At 32.4% G+C, this 25558-nt stretch overlaps 2 protein-coding genes across 5 annotated transcripts; both read left to right on the forward strand.

Annotated features, from left to right (window-relative positions):
- Positions 1–606: 606 nt before the first annotated feature.
- On the forward strand, positions 607–5029 carry LOC100797234 (laccase-4). Its single transcript, XM_003522102.4, has 6 exons — positions 607–780; positions 1847–1998; positions 2446–2690; positions 2817–2945; positions 3176–4102; positions 4573–5029. The coding sequence occupies exons 1-6, from the start codon at positions 691–693 to the stop codon at positions 4701–4703; spliced, it is 1674 nt and encodes a 557-aa protein (XP_003522150.1). The 5' UTR covers positions 607–690; the 3' UTR covers positions 4704–5029.
- A 3012-nt stretch (positions 5030–8041) lies between these two features.
- Positions 8042–10712, forward strand: MYB51 (MYB transcription factor MYB51). 4 transcript variants are annotated; one of them, XM_041013821.1, is made up of 3 exons: positions 8042–8228; positions 8819–9291; positions 9856–10710. In XM_041013821.1, exons 2-3 carry the CDS (start codon positions 8864–8866, stop codon positions 10355–10357), a joined length of 930 nt encoding a protein of 309 aa, XP_040869755.1. In that variant the 5' UTR covers positions 8042–8228; positions 8819–8863; the 3' UTR covers positions 10358–10710. The 4 variants fall into 4 exon arrangements, with proteins under 4 accessions (XP_040869755.1, XP_006576272.1, XP_014628871.1 ...); XM_006576209.4 differs by having other exon boundaries at positions 8073–8351; positions 8603–9291; XM_014773385.3 differs by having other exon boundaries at positions 8073–8351.
- Positions 10713–25558: the final 14846 nt, after the last annotated feature.

Consider the following 25558-nt stretch of genomic DNA (forward strand, 5'->3'; position numbering starts at 1 on the left):
GTCTTTTGTATATTAAAACTAGAAAAGACAAATACTAAGAGAGCGTGCTTATGTTTCACATGTGCTAAATGCTGTACTTTTCTCTCTTGCCCTGAAAAATATTGTACTTATTATTAAAAAAATCTTTAATGGCTAGATAAAATAAATATCATACAAGATCACATTACTATTTACTACTAATTAAGGGCTTCTGGTAAAAGGGTGTTTAAGGCCCAAAATGACGAATCAGGTCCTTTAACTAAACTACATTACCATACTTTTATTGGTTAACTTTCTAGATGAACCTCACTTAGTGGGGAACTGAGAAATGTTTGGAAGTCAAAACACAACTAATCCAAAACAGCTATTATCAATTTATCATAACATATATGTGTCTAATTAAGGAGGTTACTAATAACTTCTATCCCAAAATATATATACACCGATTCCCATTATACACTTTATGTGACATGCAAGATATCATGAGATAAGCTAGTTTAATTTGTTTAATTTCAGTCTTAATTTCCAAGAATGCCACCATCACTCACCTAACATAGTTAAAACGACGTGGTAGCAATGCCCATTGCGGTCTATATAAGTGTGGGTTGGCCAGTCCTTTGTGAAGGCAACACACAAGGACATCAGAAGTACGACAAATTAAGACAGGGCCTAAGAGAAAGTGTTGTAGATAGGATACAGAGAGAAAGAGAAATGGATTCTCATTGGGTTCGAATGGTGCTTCTCATTGCTTGCATTCTTCCAGCTTTGGTTGAATGCAGAGTGAGGCACTACAAATTTCATGTAAGTAAACCGTTATTTATTACCTTTGGGCACTGATTTTGTGTCTTGCATTTTTATAATGTTGTAACTAATATCATATTTGAAAGTTATAACTAAGATTGTAGATATAATGATGTGGAGGTTCTCCTTGTTCATAAGCACCTAGGAATCTATTTTTTTTAAGAGTGGAAGCTTAACGAATAATAATTATCTACTTAAATGCATGCGATTTGTACTTTAATTTATTCGCTCATCTAGCTCTTATTAAGTAATTTTCTATCAAGTTCTGATAAAGATGTATGACTTTGCAGAGGTTAAGATTATTTTCTTATTGAATTTAGAATGATGTTGTGACAACTGCGAGAGTAGCTTAGGATATTTCATTTTCATGTTAAATAGATTAATGCAATTATGTTTCTATTCCTTTGTGAACTTGTTAATCACCCAAATTATTTAAGCTGACATAGGTGGTGGTTTTATTTTTATCTTAAATCATATATATACTACCTGATAATATTGTGTCCCTGGTGCAAACAAGCTATGAACAGGAGAACTCACTAATTAAAATATAACATAGCACCAACAGTTCAACTAATTATTTGGGAAATAAAATGCTTTCATTCCCTTTTTGAGACAGGAACCCTCTTAATGTTAATCACGAACTTATTATTCACCTACATATATTTTTTGGACATATTCATCTAAATCTATAATTCTTATGAACATATAACCTAAGATAAAAAAAATGGCAACCGTAATAATATTATTTCTGAAACATTATAGTAACATTACTAACATAAGCTGTCAATCCTTTACTTGGTATGTACACAACGTTTGCTGGCATCTTGTAATAATTATTATTAGTTTTGAAGCATTAATTTTCACCTAAACTTAATCCTTAGTAGATGCTAACAATTTTGTCACAAAGTAGAACATAATGAGTAGATTTAGAATTCTAGTGACATGGACGGTAGACCTCTAAATCAGCACCTAAAAATGGTTAATCGGTCAGTTCATTCCAACCAAATGCACGCTCTATATTAGTTTTTTTCATATGATGTGCTAATTTTGGTAATAATGGGTGCAGGTGGTGTCTAAACAAACCAATAGATTGTGTTCAAGCAAATCTATTGTCACCATTAATGGGAAGTTCCCAGGACCCACACTTTACGCTAGGGAAGATGATACAGTGCTGGTCAAAGTCATTAACCAAGTCAACCACAACGTTACCATCCATTGGTGAGAGATCATATATTTTTTTAACTTAATTGTATTTTTTATCTTTAATTGTTTGGAGAATTTTATTCTTAATTTTTTAATTTGACACATTTTACTCTAATTTGTAAGAAACTTACAAATTTTATCTCATTCATATATCCAATAATAAGCACAAAAATTGAGAATAAAATTTGTCAAACTTATAAAAAGTGAGGGATAAAAATTAAAAAGTGTAATTATGTTTTAAAAAATTTAAATAAAATACACCAAATTTATTTCTAGAAGATAAAATTCATCAAAAACTAAAAATTTAATGCTAAAAAATACAAGCCTATATTTTATATGCCAAGTCACAAAAAGTATAGAACAAAAAATTAGGTAATGGACGTTATTGTAAACAATTTTTTTCTCTAATCAACACAATCTTCAAATTCAATGCTAATTGGAGTGATTATGTCATCTTGGTAGGCATGGTGTGAGGCAATTGAGAACTGGTTGGGCTGATGGACCTGCATATGTCACACAGTGCCCAATTCAACCAGGGCAAACCTATCTGTACAATTTCACCCTCACCGGGCAAAGAGGAACACTTCTTTATCATGCACATGTTAACTGGCTAAGGTCAACTCTCCATGGTGCCTTAGTTATCTTGCCAAAGAGAGGTGTGCCTTATCCCTTCCCAAAGCCAGATGATGAATTGGTTGTGGTATTAGGTGAGCCAAAACAAATAGCGTTTAAATTTTCCTATTCACTAAGTTAATTGGTCTGAAGGATCTATACATACTTAAAGTTCAATAATTGGTATTCAGATTAAAATTCACTATGGTGATAAATTGTAGGAGAATGGTGGAAATCCGATACTGAAGCTATTATCAATGAAGCTCTCAAATCAGGATTGGCACCAAATGTCTCAGATGCTCATACTATTAATGGCCTTCCAGGGGCAGTTACCAATTGTTCTACACAAGGTATTTTGTTCTATTCAATTCTCTAACCTCTAAACTTACATATCAAGTTTAATTTTTATGCATTATTAGTATAAAATATTTTATACTGTTAATCAATCAGAAATCATACATAGTAATTTTTGACTAGACAGTAGTGTAAAGATCAATCCATAAACTATTTACTCTTAAAATATTTTCCTTATGCTCAAACTAAGCTTTTGTTTATTTTCTTTTTATGGAAACATGTCCAGATGTTTACAACCTACCCGTGGAGAGTGGAAAGACCTACCTGTTGAGAATTATCAATGCTGCACTCAATGAAGAGCTCTTCTTCAAAATTGCTGGCCACAAGCTCACAGTGGTAGAAGTTGATGCCACATATGTAAAGCCCTTCAAGATTGAAACAATTTTGATAGCCCCTGGTCAAACCACCAATGTTCTTTTAAATGCTGACCAAAAATTTGGCAAGTACTTGGTAGCAGCTTCTCCTTTCATGGATGCTCCTATTGCTGTGGACAACTTGACTGCCACAGCAACATTGCACTACACAGGAACTCTTGCTGCCACTCCCACAATTCTCACCACCCCACCTCCCAAAAATTCTACACAAATTGCCAACAACTTCATCTCCTCTCTTAGAGGCCTTAACTCCAAGAAATACCCTGTCAATGTCCCATTAACTGTTGATCACTCACTTTTCTTCACTGTTGGGTTGGGGATTAGCCCTTGTCCATCTTGCAAAGCTGCAAATGGAAGCAGGGTTGTGGCTGCTATCAACAATGTGACATTTATTATGCCAACCATTGCCTTACTTCAAGCACATTATTTCAACATAAAAGGGGTGTTCACCACTGATTTCCCTGCCAATCCACCCCATTTGTTCAACTACTCAGGTCCTGGACCAGCCAATTTGAACACCGAAACTGGCACAAAGGTTTATCGGGTACCATTCAATGCCACAGTTCAGGTTGTGCTGCAAGATACTGGAATCATTGCACCTGAGAACCACCCAGTTCATCTTCATGGGTTCAATTTCTTTGTTGTTGGAAGAGGAGTAGGAAATTTCAACCCCAAAATTGACCCTAAGAACTTTAACCTTGTTGATCCTGTTGAAAGGAACACTATTGGAGTACCAGCTGGAGGGTGGACTGCATTTAGATTTAGAGCAGATAATCCAGGTAAAAATGAATTCTGATATACAACATGAGTCAACTTAATTAGTACACTCTTAATTAGTGTTAATTACATTAACAACCAACTTGTTTAGAAAATTACTTACCTCTCCCTTTTATGTATCACTTCTACATGTTGTTGACTAAAATATTGTGCAAATGACAAAATTGATAAAAGTGTGGTTGGCATAATTTTCTAACACAAGTAAAATTCTGAGTAATTATTACAAACATCAAAGAAAATTGATATAATTATCCCTAAAACTTAAAGCTTAATTGTGATGTATGGTCAAATGTAAAAATTCTTAAAATATCAACCATCAAAATTTATTTTTAAAGTCAACAAATTTATCATATATTACTATACATAATTAGATCACAATATAAAAAGTCTTTCACACTTAGAAGCCTTTGTTTTTAAGAGTGTAACAAACTCATCCCAGTACTAAAATATATGTTGGGTATGTGTTTGATAGGAGTTTGGTTCATGCACTGCCACTTGGAGGTACACACAACATGGGGGCTAAAGATGGCCTTTTTGGTGGACAATGGCAAAGGTCCAAAGCAATCAGTGATACCACCACCTAAAGATCTTCCCAAATGCTAATGCGTCAATCATCAATTAATTATGCAATACACAAAAGAAAGGCCTTCCAATGCCGAAACAAAAGAAGCTTTGGAGGGATACAGAGAAGCCAGGCAAAAGAAGAGTGAGTGAAAAGAAAAAGGTTATTTAATAAGCGAGTATCCCCGAATATTTTTCTTTGAGCAAATAGGTGATTTGTTCAACCACGTTTAATAAGATGGAGCGAGCATTTTGGTTTTCCTCTTGCAAATTCATTTTTCTAAGACGCATTGTGTATGTATCGGAATCAACAAGTGTACACTCTTGTTTGTTTCATGGAATACAGAAAGGTTATTTACTTCGATAAATCGTTGATCAGTTTGGCTCATTTTAACTTTTCACTGGTGTTTGCATGAAGAATATATGTAATTTTTAACAAAAGCGGAAAAAGAAAATTACATAGCCCTAAACAAGATTTAAAATAGTGATTCTACTCCATTCAAATGTAATTGTCTCCAATAAAAATACAAGAAATCTAAAAAATAAAAAAGAAACAAGATTCTAAATAACATGAATGACATGCTAATTGGTAAGTTTAATTAGGTACTGACAAGAGAAATATAGTTACGTTAAAGTTTAGAAGAAAAAGTTGTCCCCTTAATAATCCTATCAAATTCAAACCCAAATGGAATGAATGGACACCTAATAAAATTAGATCTCTATCTATTTTATATACAAAACCAGTTTACACAAATGGCGTCAAACTTAACAAAAGGTTTTTAATCAATTAATAAAACTTAATTATAAAGGGAATAATAAAAAAAGGTTTAAATATGTTTAAAGCCCCTAATAAATGATCGGATTTTATTTTTGGTCCCTAATAAAAAATTTCGTTATTTTGAGGCTTCAATATATTGAAACTTTTGTTTTGAGTCCCTATCATCAATTAAATAATGATGTGTCACTTTACAAACTGATCTTTTCAACATTATCAACATTGACTAGGACTTTTTTTTATCTACCTCAGTCGGTCAAAGCTTTTTTGTTGAACTCGGTCAAGGTATTTTTTATTGCTCATGCCCACGATATCTTGTGGCTAACTTGAACCAACATTTTTTGGCCAACCTTGGGTAGGACTTTTTTATGCTAACATTAACTAGGGCTTCTTTTGGTTAACTTGGGAAAAGGCTTCTTTAGGTCAACCTCATCTAGGGCATTTTTTAGCCAACCTCGATTAGGACATTTTTTGGCCAATTCGATAAGGGCTTTTTTTGGCCAACTACAACAAAGGCTTTTTTTGGTTAGTCATGTCCAAGGTATCTTTCAACTAACTTTAGCTAGGGCATTTATCAGCCAACCTCGGTTAAGAAATTTTTCGGTCATCCTTAATCAATGCATTCTTTCATCCAACTTTGACTTCGATTTCTTTCGACTAGACTTGGTATAGGGATTTTTTTTACTAGCCTCGACTAGTGCATTTACCAAGGATTTTTGTGGAACCTTGGCCAAAGCTTCTTTCAATTAGCCTCAACTACGGAAATTTTCAGCTAGCCTCTACCAAAGCATCTTTCGTTTGACCTCAACCCAGGAGAATATCTTCAACTTGATCTCAGTTAGAATATCTTTAACTCGACCTCAATTAGAGTATCTTTAACTCAATATCGATCACAAATATCTACAACTCAACCTCAACTAGAGTATCTTCAACTATATTTTGGCTAGAGTATTAAAAATCTAGGTCAAATTATTTAAATTTAAGGCCTATTGACTAGTCCTAGCTCACAAGAGAAAATTATTTTATCTTTCTAAATTTTAATTTTTAAAAGTTTGTTGGCCCATGGATTGACCTTGGCCTTAAGGGCTTTTTGGCCATATGGGCCAATTTTAGCCTTAGCCCATGTGAGCTAGTAACAAATAGGTTAAGGTTGATGGATTAAACATCTCTATTTGGAATGATTATTAGATTTTTTATTTTCAAAATTTTAATTAAAAAATATTGTGAATATTAAAAATTGACATTACATTTGAATTAATTATATTAATTAGTCAAACATAATAACAATTTTTAATTGTCATTGTTAAAATTAATTATTTTAAAATTTTAAATACAAATAGTACTAGTATCAAACGAATGGAAGAACTAATTTGAACAACATTATAAACTTAAAGAACAAAAGAGGATTTTTAAAAGTACAAATGACCTATTTGCTATTTTATCTTATTTTTTGTTTAATTTAATTTTTAATGTTTTAAAAATCCATTTTGATCCTTTATCTTATTCTTTTAGTCCAGTTTAGTCATTTATCTTTTAAAATATTTATTTTGATAATTTTTTTGTTCAATCCGATCCTTTGATTTTTGTAAAATTGATATCATTAATTATTTACAGATGAACTTTTTTGGTTAAAAATAAAGTAGAGGGAAAGGAGATAAAACTGAACCAAAAAAAATTATTTTTAAATGATTAACGACGTCAATTTTAAATAGGCTAAAGGACCAAATTGAACAAAAAGATAAAATAATAGACTAAATTAAACAAAAAAAATACCATAAACGATCAAATCAAATAAAAAGAATACGATAAAAGATCACATTAAACTTTTTAAAGATAAATAACTAAATTGAAAAATAAATTAAAAGATAAATGATAAAACTGAAAAAAATAAAATATATCATTTAGTCATTTTAAAAATAAAATAAGTTTCACTAAAAAAATAGAGCATCCAAAATGATATTTTAGTATTTTTATTCATTATTAAAACCATCAAACGACAAATACCCAATCTCAATGTGGCCTCCTGCTGAAAATTATAAAGTGGCAATTTCGCAAATTCAGTCCAAAACAACGTCCACTTCCACAAAATGATATTTTTGTCTTTTTTCCCACACTTCCCACTGTTTTACTTCAATTACTCCACAACTCCCCCCTTCTTCATTCGTGATTCGCCAACCATGTCAAACGTCAATGTTCATGGCCTCCATGTAGATTACCAATTTGCCCAAACCAGTCCACGCCCTCCCAACACCACCAAATCAACCCTTGTCCTTTTCAATTCTCTCTCCTCCTACTATTTTTTTTTCTCATTGTGTATTGGTATGAATAATTCTAAGCTGAAAATGATGATTAATTTTTATTAAAAAATATAAACACACAAATGGATAAATATCTATTTTTCATACGATTTATTTTAAATAATCAAGATTCGAACTTAAATTACTCTATTAAAAAACACAAATTCGTGTAACTTGTATCCAAATTTATTTTAAATAATCAACTTAAATTACTCTATTAAAAAACACAAATTCGTGTAACTTGTATCCAAATGATGATGTTCTCTCTCCTCCTACTTGTTGTATCCATCGTGTGGTCTCAGCGCCCACAAGCACCCTATCCACCAATCACAACTCAGTGCCTTTGACCTGTCTCTCTCTCTCCCCACTCCAATCCAACCTGTTCCATAGATCGCTGTCTCAACTCAACACCAGTACAGTACAAAGACCCTGACACATTCCTGTTCCCCTTCTTTGTACTCCTCCGCACTTCACTCCATCCTTTTCTCCTTCAGCGTACTCTCCATTTTCCATTTTAATACTTCATTCCTTTTTTTCTTTTCTCAATTGTAAAAAAAAAAAATATCTCTCTCTCGAAAAGCTAGCCACCCCAATTATTGTGTCAACTACATAAGCTTCGTAAGATGCAATTAATTCTCTACACATTTTAGTTTTTTTTTTTTACCTTTTTTCCTATCTGGGGTTTGCTTCCTTTTGTGTATGTGTGTGTTGGTGATTATTCCTTCTTCTCTTAGATCTGAATAGTTTCAGGGTTTAAAAAAAAAAACTACATCCTTTGCAGTTTGCCCATAAGCTGAGGGATTATGAATTTTCCTTGCGTTTTGGAAAGAAAGCTTCTTTTTGTTATAATTATTATTATTTTTTTCCAGATTCCTTAGGTTGTGGCTGTGTGAAAAGGGTAGCAGATTCCTTGCAAATGCTTCTTGATTATATGCTTCTTAGCAGCTCCACTAGTCCACTACTCTTCATCACATCTTCTCTCTCTTTGAACTTTCTTCAAAGAGAGTGTGTAACTAGTAATAACTGTGTATTTGTGTGTATGTTTTTATGATCATATAATAATAGATATGTTTTTGGCATGCCAGTTATGAGTGCTACTATTACTACTACTACTACCTTAAACTAGAACAATGAACAGGGGAATTGAAGTTCTTTCTCCAGCCTCATACCTCCGAAGTTCCAATTGGCTGTTCCAAGAAAGCTTGGGGACCAGGTGGACTCCACAGGAGAACAAGCTCTTTGAGAATGCTTTGGCTGTGTTTGACAAGGACACTCCGGACCGGTGGCTGAAGGTGGCGGCCTTGATTCCCGGCAAGACGGTCGGCGATGTGATCAAACAGTATAGGGAACTTGAAGAAGATGTGAGTGTCATTGAATCAGGGTTTATTCCACTTCCAGGGTACACTGCTGCTGATTCCTTTACATTGGAGTGGGTCAACAATCAAGGATTTGATGGGCTCAGGCAGTTTTATGGTGTTACTGGCAAAAGGGGTGCTTCCACTAGACCATCTGAGCAGGAGAGGAAGAAAGGTGTGCCATGGACTAAAGAGGAGCACAGGTAATTGCACATCATAAGCCTTTGTTGTGTGTGTTGTTGTCCCATAAGTTATCCCTATTTAGATAATGATTATGTTCATGTGTGTGTCAAAAAGTGGAGGAATAATAATCCATGCTTGGCTTGTGTGTTAAACAACTTTGAAGTTAAGGATTTTGCTTAAAATTTTGAGTTTTAGGCAATTCATTTGTGTAGTTATTGGTTGAATGCTTGAGTCAGTTCTGGTTACTGTATATATATGATTGATATGAAAAATGCTTCACTTAATATGGTCTATTGTTTGTGTATACGTATTTTCCTGAATCCAAGGCTTTTACTCTTGAATCAATGAGAAACTCAGAGCATATTAAGAATTTAATTTTCATGCACAATAAATTTGAAGAAGCCAACAAGCATACCATATTTGACAATTTGTATTGACAAGGTGCATTCTAATTAAATTCTAAAATTAACAATAAAGTCTATAGTGAAATCCGTGCTGAGTTTAATTTAATATTATCTTGAGCCTTTGATTTGTGCAAGAACTACTGTCTAATGCTGAGTTACTTGCTAAATGGACCATCACAGGCAATTTCTGATGGGTCTGAAGAAGTATGGTAAAGGAGACTGGAGAAACATCTCTCGCAATTTTGTGACCACAAGAACACCAACTCAGGTTGCAAGTCATGCTCAGAAGTATTTCATCAGGCAACTAAGTGGAGGAAAGGACAAGAAGAGATCCAGTATCCATGACATCACAATGGTGAATCTCCCAGAAGCAAAATCTCCTTCATCAGAGAGTAACAACAGACCCTATTCACCAGATCACTCAGTGAAGGATGTGAATCCACCATCCCAGAATCAAAGATTGTCTACTACTATGGTAATTAAACAGGAACATGATTGGAAATTGCCATGTGAAACTGTGCCTATGCTTTTCAATTCCACAAATGGAAACATGTTCATGACACCACTTTGTGGGATTTCTTCATATGGATCTAAACCACTTCAGGAGCAGTATTTCCTCAGTGGATGCCAGTTTGGACCTTATGATACAATTATGCAAATGCCGTCCATGCAAAATCAATGAACTATATAGAATGCAGGGATTAAAGTTAAGGTACTAAAATGCTAAACCTTATTCATTGATGTTGGATTGATTTTTAGATGCTTAAGGGTGGTTTTATGTAAATATTTCAAGGATTCACGAGTTTCCTTATCACTCAATCTTTGAAGAGCCTTCATATTGTATTCTGATATTAAATGTGCTGGCACCAAAGATGCAATATCAGAGTTTGGCAGTGATATGCATCTTCCACCTAGGCAGAAAGGATTATCTGTAAAACGTATAGGACGAGAGGAGTTACCTTGAGTTTGTGATTATTCACTTTTTTTTAAATGCTTGATGCTTCAAATAAATATAGGCCTTTGCAGCTTTGCTAACGAATGCAAGTTTTTATTAGAATTCATTTTGAAGATGCATTGTGTATTAATAATATACTTAATATAAAAAATCTAGTTTTGATTCTTTAACCTAGTGTTTGCCATAAATATATGTTGTTTCAAGTTCACACAATCAATGAAACAGGGGCTAAACCTTCAATTATACTCAATTATGTAATTTGTAACAAAGAGATTAATTAAGAGGTTTAATAAACTAGTTTGTAGTGACCAATGAGGTAGTATTTAAGTTCAATTCCCCACATACAAAAAGATCCTACATGTTTTAAAAAACTCATCAGGCTAAACTGGCTGTGGTTGAACCGTATTTTGGCTATATCCTTGTTCAAACATTATTCAAATGAATCATTTTACTTTAATTGTTTTAACTTTTGGTAGAATTAATTTTGAAAAAAATGAATTTAGTATATATAATTTTAAGCAATAGATTTGTATTTAGAAAAATATTTTAATAGTAAGTTGAGAAATATTGATTTTAGTTGGTTGAAAATATAAAACTAATTTTGAACTATAAATGAAATATATTTATTTATTTTGGAATTAATTATTTTCAATGTAATATTAATTTTATTTTATTCATCATAAATCTAAAACAAACACCATATGTAGTGTTTTTCGTTTTTTGCACAATACGCGATTATGAATCATGTTGATCTTTTTTTTATTTATTGGAATTGAACATAAACACATCGACTCACGTATGTTGATCTGTTAATTAATTAAGCACACAATAATTTAATTTTTTTTTCAATATTTTATTTTTTTAAGTTAAATAATAAGAAATTGTTAATATTAACTACATATTTTTTTATTAATTAAAATATATTGAAAAATATATATTTTGTAAGTTTAATTTTCATTTAATAAATCCTGCTTACAATGTTTGGTTTCGACTTTAGTTGTATTTTCTTTTTGTCTTGTAAGAGAGCTTTTAAAAAGCAATAAATCATATTTACAAAAATAACCCTATGTCAAAAACCTACAACATTTGGTTTGGTTTTTGAAATATGATCTAACCTTTTTTTTTCTCTTTTTGTGTAGGTCATTAGCATATGTATATCTAAGACTTAATTTTTTGAAATTATTAATTAAGTTAAAATAATTTCAAATAATTTGATTCACATATTCCATGCTAAAATATGACTTGATAATATTGGTCTAATTACTTGGAAAATCATATTTTTTTTAAAAAAAAACCCTGTGTTTTGTTATTATTGAGTAAAATTTGAGTCACTTAATAATATTGGTTTAGTTACTTGGTAAATCATTTTCTTTATTTAATAAATCACACACTATTATTAGAGAATATTATTTGTCGTGTGGTTAAACTTAAATGATTGATGTATTGGTATAAAAGTTTATTATGTTTATATAGGTGAGAATGATCTATTTAACGGAAGAATCTGTATTTGATTCCTACCTATGCAAAATTTCCTTGAGTCAACGACAGTCACATGCCGCGAGCAAAATTAGTCTTTGATTCAGTAAGTTGGACAACACTCGTGATCTCTGACCTAAGACAAAAAAAAACTTGTCACGTGGATAATTTAAAACTTGTTTCAATTTAATTAATGATATCTAATTTTAGTCTTAAATATGTAATTTTCTTAAATACTCAAGGAATTTTTATTAATACTCAGATGACATCTACGGTGGACCACCCCCACCATACATCATATCTTTTAATGGTTGGATTAATCTCATGTGTATGCTATTATGGTAGACCCTCACCACCATATTTTTTCTCCGCCCCCCTTTTGTTTTATCGTCTATACCTTTGTCATCGCTGATGACACTTCCGACGCCAACGAACCCCTCATTGTCACCGCAAACACCTTTGTCTTCCTCCTTAACACCTCCACTGTCTTTCTTAACACCATCACCATTGCCACCACATCATTGTCCTTCCGTTGCTGCCGCAACAAGTCCCAAACTCCCTTAAATAGTAACCTTCTTCATCACCACGCACGGTCACAAACTACCATTGTCGAAGCTCATTCACATCTTCTCCAAATTGATTCAACATAAGACAACCTTTGAACCTCACCCCAATAGTGAACGAACCCTTGCATCCAACAACCCAACACGAATTTCAAATTACCATGAAGAAATTCGCGTCACAGATCTCTCATCACATTGCAAGATCGAAATCGTCATTTCTCTTTATTGCCCTAGAATTTGAACAACAAATTCGCAAGCATCATATTGCTTCTTCTTTTGGGATTTGTGCTTGAGATCTATTTCCTCACCCTTTGATGAGATCAAAGTTGTTGTTGTCGCTTTTACAATGTCCCACGCCGCTACGACTGTGGTGCCTTGTGTCGCCAGTGTGTGGCCATGGTGGTTGTGTCTCTGATGAGGTCGAGGTTGTTGTTGCATTTGCATATTCATATTGGTTTTAATTTGATGATTTTTTTTGTTTGGTTTCCATAGCATAAGATTTGCATGTTCATATTAGTTGAGAAGAGGGAATTTGGGGAAAACAGGAGAGAGGTGGCTAAAGAGTGTACTATTTTGTGATAAAGATGGGTGATTACAAGAGAAAAATAACCAAGGTTAAACGGAGAGAAAGAAACTTTGATAACAACAAAAAAATATATGATACCAAATGTGAATCATGATAATGTGAATTTCAAGTTAATTTAAAATCTAAAATTAATACTTCACGAAAGATCACTCTTAATTTGCTAGTCCATGCTAGATACCATCATATTCATGATAATTTTATTTAACTTAAAAAATTTTCTCTCGTAGAAAATATTCATTGTCTCATGTAAAAGGTTAAGTTGGAGAATCTATTACACCTTTCTTCTAAATAATTAAAGTCCACGATTCTAATATAAATCATTGTGCTAGTGCAACTCCCATAATTAAGTCCACTGGTTAGTCTTAATTCATTGTGTTAAGTTAGGCTCCAATGGGTTAATGATCGTACGCGGCAACTGAATATTGATAATAAAACAGAATCTATATGCGTGGAATGATCTAAGTCAAGAATCATTCACGTGCTTTTGTAGGCAAGTGGAAGCAGTTATTTTGGACACTAGACCGTGTCATCATATGCTTGGCTCGAAATTGCTGAGTCACGCAGCATTCTGCAAAGTGACGCATAAAATGTACCACGTTGCCTTAGTTAATCTCCACTACACCATAACATGTAAAATACTAATAAAGGATGAGAAATTATACTGTATATATAATATTTTTTAACAAACAGGAAAAAAGGAAAAGTAGAAAGAAAATGCTGAAAATAAATAAACGATGTAATAAAAAGGGATAAAAGCAAATTATAAATTAATCTCGTAATGGAAATTAATTGATTGAGTTTAGTCTCGAATCTTGACCATAGATGTACTAAGTGCCACTACTATGAGCATCTCATGCTCCACTCTAGCTTCTTTTAACTTTGTTCTCTCCATGAGAATGAAAGTTCTTTTTTCCTTTTTTGTTCTGCATTCTATTTTTTTTCTTTCTATTTGAGCGTGTGGCCCTTTTAATTTACAAGAATATGTTGATGTTCCTATATTTTCTCTGGTTTCAAAGATTTGTATTTATTTAATCATACGGATGAACAAGATAATGTTTAAATCGAATAATAATAGATAACTTATAAATAAATCATTAGACGAATTATATTTTATTAAAAATTAATCAATTCAGGATTTATTTAATAAAAAAATTCAAACTATCTATTAATGTTTTTTTATTTGATGGATATCCAATCCATTCATTTAGAGTATATAATGTTTTATTTTTTAAAAAACTTATTTCATAAAATAAAGTTTAATATTGTACTCATTCTTGTACCTAAACATAGTAGAGTCCAGGTCCCTTAAAAAACCTATGTTCAATAAGTAAACTTTAAATTAGTCGACGAAATAAATTAAAAATGTAAAATGGTTCATTCATCGATCTGATTAGAAATTGTAATCCAATCCAACTATTCCATTAATATTTACTTTTAAAATTGGATGAGTTGATTTTAAATGAGTTACGATATATTACATGAGAAATTTTATGATACCACAGAAAATTTAAGGATTTTGATACTTTTATTGAGAAACCTAGCTCTCTCCTTTTCTCTTTCTCAATGTATCCAAACTCATTAAAACTATTTACTCAAAAAAGAAATGTTAACAAAAAGACTTTTTTGAGCATTCATTAAGTAATGACTGAATCATAAATTTTACTTTTTTGTTAGGTCTTACTTTTCATACAATAAGTTGTTCTCCTAATTTGATAATTTTAAATAAATTTTAAACAATAATAAAATATGTTAGAAAGAATATGTTGTTAATATTCTTCTAACTAAAAAAAATTATATAAAAATTCTCATTTGTACGTGTTAATAAAAATTGACAAACTAATTATTAATGTTTGTTAATTAAAAAATTGAAAACCCTCTTGATACCGTAGCAAAGCAACTCATTAACTAAGATAAACCATAAGATCATGCTTCTCCTCAGTATCCAAATTCACTATAAATAGCAGAACCTTAATCCTTGCAGTGGACCAATCTGTGAATTCTGTTAACAGCGATAACTTTTAGGTTAATAACGGCTCCACGTTTCAACTTTTGGTATGATGGATGATAATAGGTGATGGTTCATTAGTAAGGAATAATAATATATAGAGATTCTTTAATTTTGTTGTCTGACATGATATTTACTTTTTCATTTCTTTTCCCATTTTTAAATCTGGTGCTGTTTTCTAATTTAGGGTGTAGACTTTACAGGAATCTTTGGTTAATCAAAACGCAAGAAATATTCATCAATCGATACAAAATCTATGTCCATCATTTGATAGCTATGTATGGAAAGAGCATAATTCATATTTATAGCAAATAATTAACGGATGGAGGCTTTCTGAATAATCCCCACTTTGCCCGACCTCTAAATATTAGCAAATAATTAAATTTATTTTAACTTATTTTGAGCATCCTGGTTGATTTTTTCATATACCACTAAAGAAAACACAACAGTCAATAGTATATGCACTCAGTACTCTATCTCTTCTCCATTTGACTTGTAAAAGTTGCGATTTGTAATGAAAAACTATAGCTAAATTATGAGTGTCTACAATCGTAAAATAACATGTTTTCTTATCATATTTATATGATTTCCAATTATGAACCAATGGTTATCGAAAACTAAGGCTTTGTTTAAGCATTACAAATCTTTTTTCTTTTTACCATAATAGAAATCTTAAAAAGCCAAGTAAAAAGAGTAATATACTTTTAAAAAGGTTCAGTCAAATATAATATTGGGCTTTTTCATGTTCGGTCATGATATGGACACACAATATGTTAGAATAGAATATATTCAGAAAGCATAGTATCTATTTCATGAAATCCTACGGTCTAGATAGTCCAAAACAAAGAACATGGAAAGTCATAAAACTAATAGCTTCCACTCCCTCTTCAATTTCTTTTGCTGATGCTGTAGCTCATTGCCGGCACTAAATTTGTTGTTGCTTTTCCAACCTTTGTGAGAGGCATATAGTACCATCATGCTGCTTGTACCTACAGTTTTGGTCCTACCCACTAAAACCAAAAGTTGCAAGGAGAAACGGCACCTAAAAAGTTTCACCATGATACATGACAAAATCTTCACTATTTCTCTTCAATAAAGAAGAAGCACCTTTCTTGCAAGTTGCCTAGCAAGGCACCACTTTGCTTTATTCTACATTTGATAAAGAAAAAAAAAACTATGGGTTGATTTATAACCATATTTTAGTCTCATTCCCTATAGTGTATGTGATTTTCTTATTGCCCCCACGCTCCCTTACCAAATTTTATATGAAAAGAATGAAATTTGTATAACTAGATTCTTATTCTTATGTTGAACGCCCTAGTGGATGCATAAGAGGGAATTGGTTACTCAGCTCGATCATTAGCTCAATAATGAGAAAGTGAGATAAGGAGTGGAGGAAGAGAAGAGCAGAGAAGAAGATAACGAAAATACTATATCAATATATAAGCAAAAATAGTGTGTGATTAATGGTGGGAATAAATCCTTTCGTGTTATATTTGCCATGTATATTCTGCATTTCGACTTCCGTTCATAAAAGGTGAGATTTTTTCCTTTGAGAAAATCACGTTAGAGGAGTCTCGGAATTTATGATTTACGTTCAAAACCAAGTTTTGTTTCTTATATAGATAGCCAATTAAACATGACAAAGATGATGTTGAAATTTTATATCTATCTCACTTGATAAAAATGTTCAATAAAGAGAAGTGTGAAAATGAACTCAAGCCATGAGTTAATCTGATTCAGCTCAGCTCATGAGTTAAATAAATTGAAAAAAATATTGGTTTACTTTTTGTGGGTTGACTTGACTCCCCACACTTTATTCATGGGTTGAAGTGGTCAACCGAGATTAGTCGTTTTGATTTTAAATTTTATTAATATTGTTATTTTCTAAACCTTGAGTTTATTATGAATTAATATGCTATTGTGTTTTATTATTTTCATTAATTTTTTTATATTTTATATTTTTATTTTTATAAATGAAGTTAGCTTGAGTCAATCCATTCAACTCACTAAGTCGCAGTGAATTGAGTAGAATAATATGTTGATAGCTTAAAAGAGTGAATTGGATTGAATTGATCCATATTTAATGCAATGTGTGATGAGGAAATCTGGATAAATTGAATTTACTCGGTTTTACACCTTTAAATTCAAAAAAGTTTAAACATTAAGTTAGCTTGTATTTATTTTCATTAGTTTTTCTATATTTATTTTGTATTTTTATAAATTAAGTTAGCTCACTAGCCCATAATGAATTGAGTCAAATTACTTTATTTTCCAAAAGAGTGTGTTGGGTTAAATTGACGCGTATTTTATGCAATGTGTGGTGAGAGAACTTGGACGAACTGAATCTACTCAATTGACACCTTTAAATTCAGAAAGTAGTGCCTATTTAATATTTATAAGAAGCAAATAAAGATATAAATTTTCAATACGATTTATTATCAACACCAGAGGATCCATTCTTAGTGACCATGATATTGTCCGCAAAGTACTAATGTGAAGGCGATTTTTTAGGTGTCCTTGATTCATTTTTCAGATCAGAATCAAAGGAAGCCACATATTGGAAAGTAACTTATATGACATTATGGAGATTTTTGTATAAACTTAGACAATTAATGTGGAAGAGAGGAGGTTTGCTTGGGAGACAAACTAGGACAAAAGAACGAAAAGAGAAAAGGAATTATTTAATAATGCACTAAGTTGCTTTCTAACAAGGAGGTAGTTGGGGAACACCATGACATGCTAAAAGCTGAATGCATGCGTTGTGATCTGTTTGATTTGCGCAGGCAATGTGACTGGACTTCCTTATTATGTCTTCCTTTTAGTTTTTTTTTTCTCCTCATAACATTAGTGGTAGATTTCTCAATTTAAATATTAAATTATATGGAAACCTTTTTTTATTATATTATATGTTGAAACTTATGTTTAAGAGGACATAAAGTACGAAACAAAAACACGTCCCTGTTATATTAATGAGGGCGTGCAAAAAGTACGAAACAAAAGTAAGAAAAAAAATAGCATGTGGGGGTGAAAATAGCAATTGGTGGCGAGAATAGAAATACCCTCAAGGTATGATCCCTTACTTTGGACAGACCCAATTTATTCTCAATATTCCTCTAGGCATTTGCTATCCACTCCCATTTGTCTAATGCACTCCCCTTCTTTTATAAACCCAAATGACTTAAATAACCTTTTGTTTCAAACTCTCCTTTTTCCCTCACACGGTCACTTACTTCCTCCCAACAATGCACTCATCCATGACAACAAAATATTCTCTCTTTCATTAGAATCCTTCCTCTCTTTCACTCTATTTGTTACTTCCAAGACAAAAAAACATTCCTTTCTTCCTCACTTTCTTGATTTTAATAATCTTTATTGTCTTGTTACAAACTAGAAAAAGTTCTCACAAGCTTCCAATTTCCAGGCATAGTTTGCACATGTGTAATTTTGTTAGAGGTAGAGTATAGACACATTAAATGCTCTCTTTGTAAGACACTTTACTGAGATTATTATCTTTAAGATTTTGGAATAAATGCATAATATTTATTTATTAAATTTTTTCCAAAAGTATTCTTAGTAATATACAAATTTAAACAGTATTCTAGACAGTACTTTTTGGATCACATTATTGTGTATTATGGAAAGTACATTATGGAATGATGTTTAAATTTTTTGTATTCTGGAAACTACTTTCTAGAGTATAAAAATTAAAATAGTATTTTGGAATGTATTTTTCTGGAATGATAGTGAATATTTGATAGTATGGGGATTGTACTTAGAAAAAAAAGCGACGTAGATATAACAAAAGCCTTCCTCTATTGAGAATTTCAGCCCATTTACCCTAGTTAAACCTTTGGAAGTTTGGAGTTATCTCATGTTCTTGGCTGAGGTGGTCTCAAGAATCTGGGATGGGCCTATTTTACCCAGCTCAAAACTGTTATAATTATTTAAATTAAACAAATAACGAGAAATTTATTAGTTTACATGAAAGAAATTTGTAGTGCTATTGTCGGAAAATCCATTATGAATTTATTATTATTATTATTATGTGATGGAAAGTAGTCTAAAGTTTTGGAAAAAGAGAAGGAGTTTTCTTTTAATTAACAAACATGCTTTGAAATATTTTAACTAGTGGCACCGCATTCTCAGCTTTTGTCTATAACTGCAATATACAATTTCTTCAAGTTTTTTGAAATATAGAAACTCATTTTTCAGCCATTGTTTTCGTCAATGGAATAATGTAGCTGGTATGCTATGGAGGCAAAATTGGTGGCGGGTCCGGAGATATGCTGTGCAGGACGAACACGCTGTGCCCCGTTGAAAAAAAAAACAAAAACTATGATTCATATTTTCCTTACCAAAGAAGCACATGTGTGTGATATTCTATCATATAATCTCTCTCTTTTTTTCCATGTTCCCTGGACAGATTGTTTTCTTTAAATTATTTTGTTGTGATTGATGGATTCCAATTAATGGCTCTCCTCGCTCATCACCTCTAAATTTGGTTACTTAGGAATATTTCTGTTAATTTATCAAACCGATGAAAAATCATCCTCCCTGTTTATATCGCTTAAAAAACGAAAAAGGCTTAATTTCAATGGATGCAAAAGCCCAATAAGACTTAATTTCACATGGGTATTAAGGAATATTCTGTTATCACGTTAGTTATCTTGAAGATTATGTCGTTTATTTTACAGAAGATAGCTACGTGTGAGGAACACACGCGCACTCAAAATAATAAAATATAAAGTAACAATTGAAGTGTCAATTTTTCATTCCCCCAAAGGACAACTTAAATTTAGATAAAATCAATATGCACAAAATTAACTTAAATAGAAGAGAAATTTAGGGACTTAGGGGAAACAACTTGCACTTTCAAGAAAAAAATATCTTTTATTCAAAAGTTATCTATTTAAGTTAAGCGTGACAATATTTTTAAATATATGTTAATATAATTACTTAAGCCACACGTACAATGCATGGTTAAACTGATTTTTTTACCTAATTAATATAAATAAATAAATTATTTATCCAAATATTACACCCCAAAAACTATTTACATCAATAATACAAATCACTCTAACAAGTGAGAAATTATTTTTTTCCCAAAGTGATTTGTCACTTATTTTATTTTATTTTTTATTGTATTTGTTATTTGTTTTAAAGTTTTTATTTTTTTATTAATTTATAAAAAATAAAATTTTATTTAGCATATATTGTCAGTTAATTTTATATTATTATTTTTTGTTTAAAATTCTTTCCAAACCTTTCTTTTAAATTAATTTATTTTAAAGAAAAATCTTATAATCTATCTTTATCAAATAGTAATGTTTTTTTAAAAAAATTAATCCTTAAATGAAATATTTTAAATAGGTGGCATAATTTGAAACTCAACATAACTAAAAAAAGAAAAAAAATGATGAAATCAAGTTTATCTAGATTAAAGAAGACGAAAAAAAAATTTAGATAAATAACTATAAAATAACTAGTTTGCGCAATGATTACACAGATTCATCATGCATCCAAGCAATGATCTCAACATTCGTTCTTGATTTGTGTAGCAAGGCAAGGATTTCATATGGAGAACTCCCAAAAGTTGCAAATAACTCAATTGAGCCTTTGGTACTAAATTCTGAATAGATGAAAAATATTTTTCCCACATCATTATCACGTTTGAGGTCCATAATGTCGTATTCAACCCAATCATCACCTACGTAGATTAATTGACGGTAAAAAAGATTAAGTAAAATTCTACAACCTTTGTTGGCGTAAAAAATTGTTTTCCTTAAGTCATCAAGCGACATTCCCTCACTTATTGTGACGACTTTAGGATTATTAGAGCATTCAAACATTATCCCTTCATATGATGTAATCATGTCACCATCACAGTACACAAAAATGAATACACTCTCTATGTTTTAAGCAATATGGTGAATATCAGTCAATTCATCTCAGAAAAATACATAGTTCGGTCAATTAATACATTATTAAGTGTTCAATCAATTAACAAGGGAAACCTGACAATCATCATAGTAGGACATAACTAACAAGGGCAATTAATGTCGTCTATGTCCACTAGTTCCACATTTGGGAGGTTGCTTTTTTCTTATCGGCTATCGATGTAGTTTTCCATGTTCCTGTGGTTGAATTTGTTCATTAGGAATAACAAGTTACTCTTCCTAGACAAAGTCATTATTATTAGGTTGATTTGTGGAAGAATTGTCAGCAATAGTTTGGTGAAAGAATGCAAATGAAGGTATGGGCATACTTTGCACGTACGCATAATTAAATTCTGGTGTTCGAAGATTTGTGTTAGTCAATGAATACGACTAACTTTTGTGTAAGAAATCTGTGCAAATTGTATCTAACTCCTCTCATTTATGGTCATTTTGTAGTGTTGTAATTACTTTTTGTTAAATATAGATAATAAGTACTTAGTACTCCCATTTTGTGCATTTAATAATCATTCCCTTTCAATTTCAGGTTAATAAGGCAAGTTTGTGAAGTGCTGATTTTGATCTGCTCGCTAAGCCAATCTGCCGGCTTAGCGAGCCATCTGCTGAGCGCACCACTCTTGCGGCTGAGCGCGAGGAAGAATCTGGAAGAAGGATGAGCTGTACATGTGCGCTAAGCGAGAGCTCATCCCGCTAAGCGCACCGCTTGCATCCATCCGCTAAGTGAGAAGACGAGCGCTAAGCCGAAATTCACTTATGTGCGCTAAGCGAGCCAAAGTCACGCTAAGCACGAGAGCACCAACGAGACCACCTATTTAAGCCTGAAATTAGAAATGGAGTGGGAGTTTGGGCTTTTCCTTGAGCTTCTGCGTTTTTTAGATATTTCTATAGAGAGAGAGGTCCAAGTTCCATGGAGTTTGGTCATTTCTCGAAGCTTCTGCATGTTTAGAGATTTCTAGAGAGAGAAAGGTCGAAGTTCCAGAGAGTTTTGAGAGCTTTTGCTGTGCGAAGACTGGAAGAGAACTGAGCTTGAAGAGGAAGCCATCCTGAGAGCATGAGATGAGTTTGTGAGTGATTGTGAGGTCCTAGAGGTGGATGAGACATCCTCACTACTTGTATTTCTTCAATCCTTCATTTTTCTCTTCTCTTTGTTGTAAAGGAAGCTTCCCAGATATGAAGAGCTAAATTCTCTATTGGTTCTTCCTTGTAGGTACTTGATGTAAATACCTTTATATATATTTAATGATGTTTTATGTGTTCTCTGTGCTATCAGTACGTCATTTTAGTATGCTTTTGCCTTGATCACGTAGATGCATGCTTTGTTAGGATCATTCAATAGTGGGAACTGGTCTGATTCTTAGAACTTGATAGGACAGGGCTAGTTTATCATATTATCACGAGGGATTGGGGTACGATAACCTAGTTGTTTGTATGTTTGTCTTAATGCGGTTCTGGTCAAGTTTAGTCCAACAAGAGGGATCCGAGGACGATGCTTGATTAGGATTAGGCTAGACTATCACGAGGGATCGGGGTTTAGCATTTCAGGAGACACCATAGAACACATGAGCATTGTTAAGTAGAGAATATCCTTATAACATCAGGCACCTAATAGGAAGACCAGCACGTTGTCTACTTGTCTTTACACATCATTACTCACGTGATTTTCCTTTTTAATAGTTAGTTTACATACCTGTTCATAGTCCACACATATCTTTTCATACAAGACACCTATTCACTGAATATAGCTTTACCAAGTAACACAAGTTCCCTGAGAGTTCGATACTCGGTTCTTACCATTTTATACTACTTGTGCGATCTGATACACTTGTCGGGTTCGAACAATCTGTACCTATGAAGTTGCTCATAAAGTCTTCTCCACTAGCACTGAAGAACAATGAATTGTACCCATAATGTTAATGATTATATTGTTGTGGTGTAAATTCACATGATTGAGGATGTGGTTGTAGTCCTTCATCATGCATGCTAGCAACCACTAGAGGGCTTTGTAGTGAAGGATGTTATTTAGTTTCCATCTCTAGAGTTAAGCGAGATGTGGCAGCAAGATTTGAATGAGTTGCAAACCATATTAGGAAAAATTGTCAATTTTCTCGGTATCAGTTCATGTAATGACTCATATGTTCAAGATGTCATTGAATAAGTTGGCCAATTAACACATATTTACGTCTTTTCTTCCAAATTGTCATCCATTGTTGATCCTCTACTTAATTTGTGTCATTGTGTCCTCTCATGTCAATATGATGGAGTTTGTCAAGATTATGTGGTGGATTTGGTATGTCTTGACAAAGTCCAAATTGGAGCATGACCCTATCAGTTTACTACCATACTACCACTGGGAAACAATTTAAAGTGACACAAGCACTCCATATTTTGGAATCCTTGTATACATGTTTTGGCATAAATAACTTAAACCCTTTGTAAGGCATCCAATGAAACGGAAAAAATAATGTGTTAATAATTTTTTTAAAAATGTAATTGACATTTGAATAAATAAAACAAAAACCAAATGGTTCAACGTCCTCATTACACATGTTATCGAATCTTAATTTGTAGCCTATAACATCACTGTGAGGGATTCCAGAGAACCATAGCCCCTCTGCCACTCCATCGAGTGAAATGTAATGTTAGTGTCAAATACATCACCAAAAATTGTCTTTGTTTGAGTGGAACAAATTTGTTTACCTAGTTATAAGTGAATGGTATGACAAACACTTGACCCTTAGTTGAATGAATGACTTGCAACATCATGCCCCAAGATTGAAAGACATTGTACATTCTTTCATTTTTTTTGGATGTGAGATAAATTGTCTTACACATTTCTTTTATATAAATGTGCTAAACATGTTGAACCCTAGTTGTACTATCCAGCCCGATCAAGATCTACTAACCGAGGTAGATACATCAAGTGAACTTTGTTCCCTAACTTGGCTGGCATCAAGACCCCACTAATCAGCCCTAAAATGTATGTCCTATATTGGGCTGCTAGTTGTTCTCATTCATAATATGTTGGGTCAGTCATTGGTTTTTCATCAACGCATAAACGCAGTTGAAGAGCAACATTTTCCAAAGTAATCCTGCATTCACCAACTAGAAGATGAAACGTGTGTGATTCAGGTTTCCACCTTTCAACCAAAGCAGTCACCAAAATATCATCGATTTTAATATTTTTGAGCTTTGCAACATCTGAAAACCTAGCTCATACCAACAAAGATTCAATTATGGGATCTGGAGAAGACATAGCTTGAGCATATGATTGGATTACATCATTTGTTACCCACAGAAATCAAAATAATAACAACAACATCAATATTTGTAAATCATAGCATAATTAATATTCAATTAAAAAATGTATTACATACTTCTCCAAATCTATGAAGGTGTTGTTTCCAAAGAAAAGAAGCAGTGGTAGATTCCATGGTTTAAGCTTTGGTACTAATGTCAAGTTAAAGAGGGATATATGAGAACAAGAGAAAGTGTGTCTATGAGTGAGTGTATATGATGATAATACATGCACTGTATTTATAAAAAAATATTCAATAACACAATTTATTCGATGGGATCTTGGTCGTTCAACTTGCATTGCTCCAATCAGTGTTATATAGGTCATTGATTTTGTCGTTGGGATCTTGACCATTCTTTTTGAAGTGCATGTGATGAGCCATTAAACATTATAAATATAGTCTACAATGAGGTAGTCTAATACATCAACTCAATCAAAAACCTTACTGCTACCCTAAACCATATACCATGACTTCATCATCGATCACTGGGATTGTGTATTACAATGGCATCATCACAACAACTAAACATGGTTCAACGTTTGTATACAGTTCACCAAAGATCGTTTAACTAGACAACAAAATGTCACTTGATGCCTTGAAACAAGCTATTGAAAACAAGATTAGTTTACCAAATGCTAAAATGGTCATGGATATAAATTTTGGATTACTTGTATCATTTGTTAGTGATTGTTTTCAGTACAAGGCATGAATACTGCAAGATGATGAGGACATAATTATTGTGTTTTCTATATTTAGACAACTCTCCAACCTCAGATACACACTCATACAAACATGTGCACAACCACCACCGATTTTTGCAAGCTCTTTGAATTTGGAGTTTGGATGAATACCTCGATGAAGCAGTGAACCTTGAACAAAGTTTTGAAGAAACCCCTCTAATTTATTTGATTGCTACTTAATTATTTAATGATTTGTAGTCGTCATGTGTGTTTATCATTGTTGTATTAATGAGTTGCCATCACGTGTGTTTTAATGCCAAAAGTTTGAAATATGGAATGAAATCTTGAAGTTTGAGAGACTTTTT

Source organism: Glycine max, chromosome 3 (genome assembly GCF_000004515.6).
Source record: "Glycine max cultivar Williams 82 chromosome 3, Glycine_max_v4.0, whole genome shotgun sequence".
NCBI classification, from domain to species: domain Eukaryota; kingdom Viridiplantae; phylum Streptophyta; class Magnoliopsida; order Fabales; family Fabaceae; genus Glycine; species Glycine max.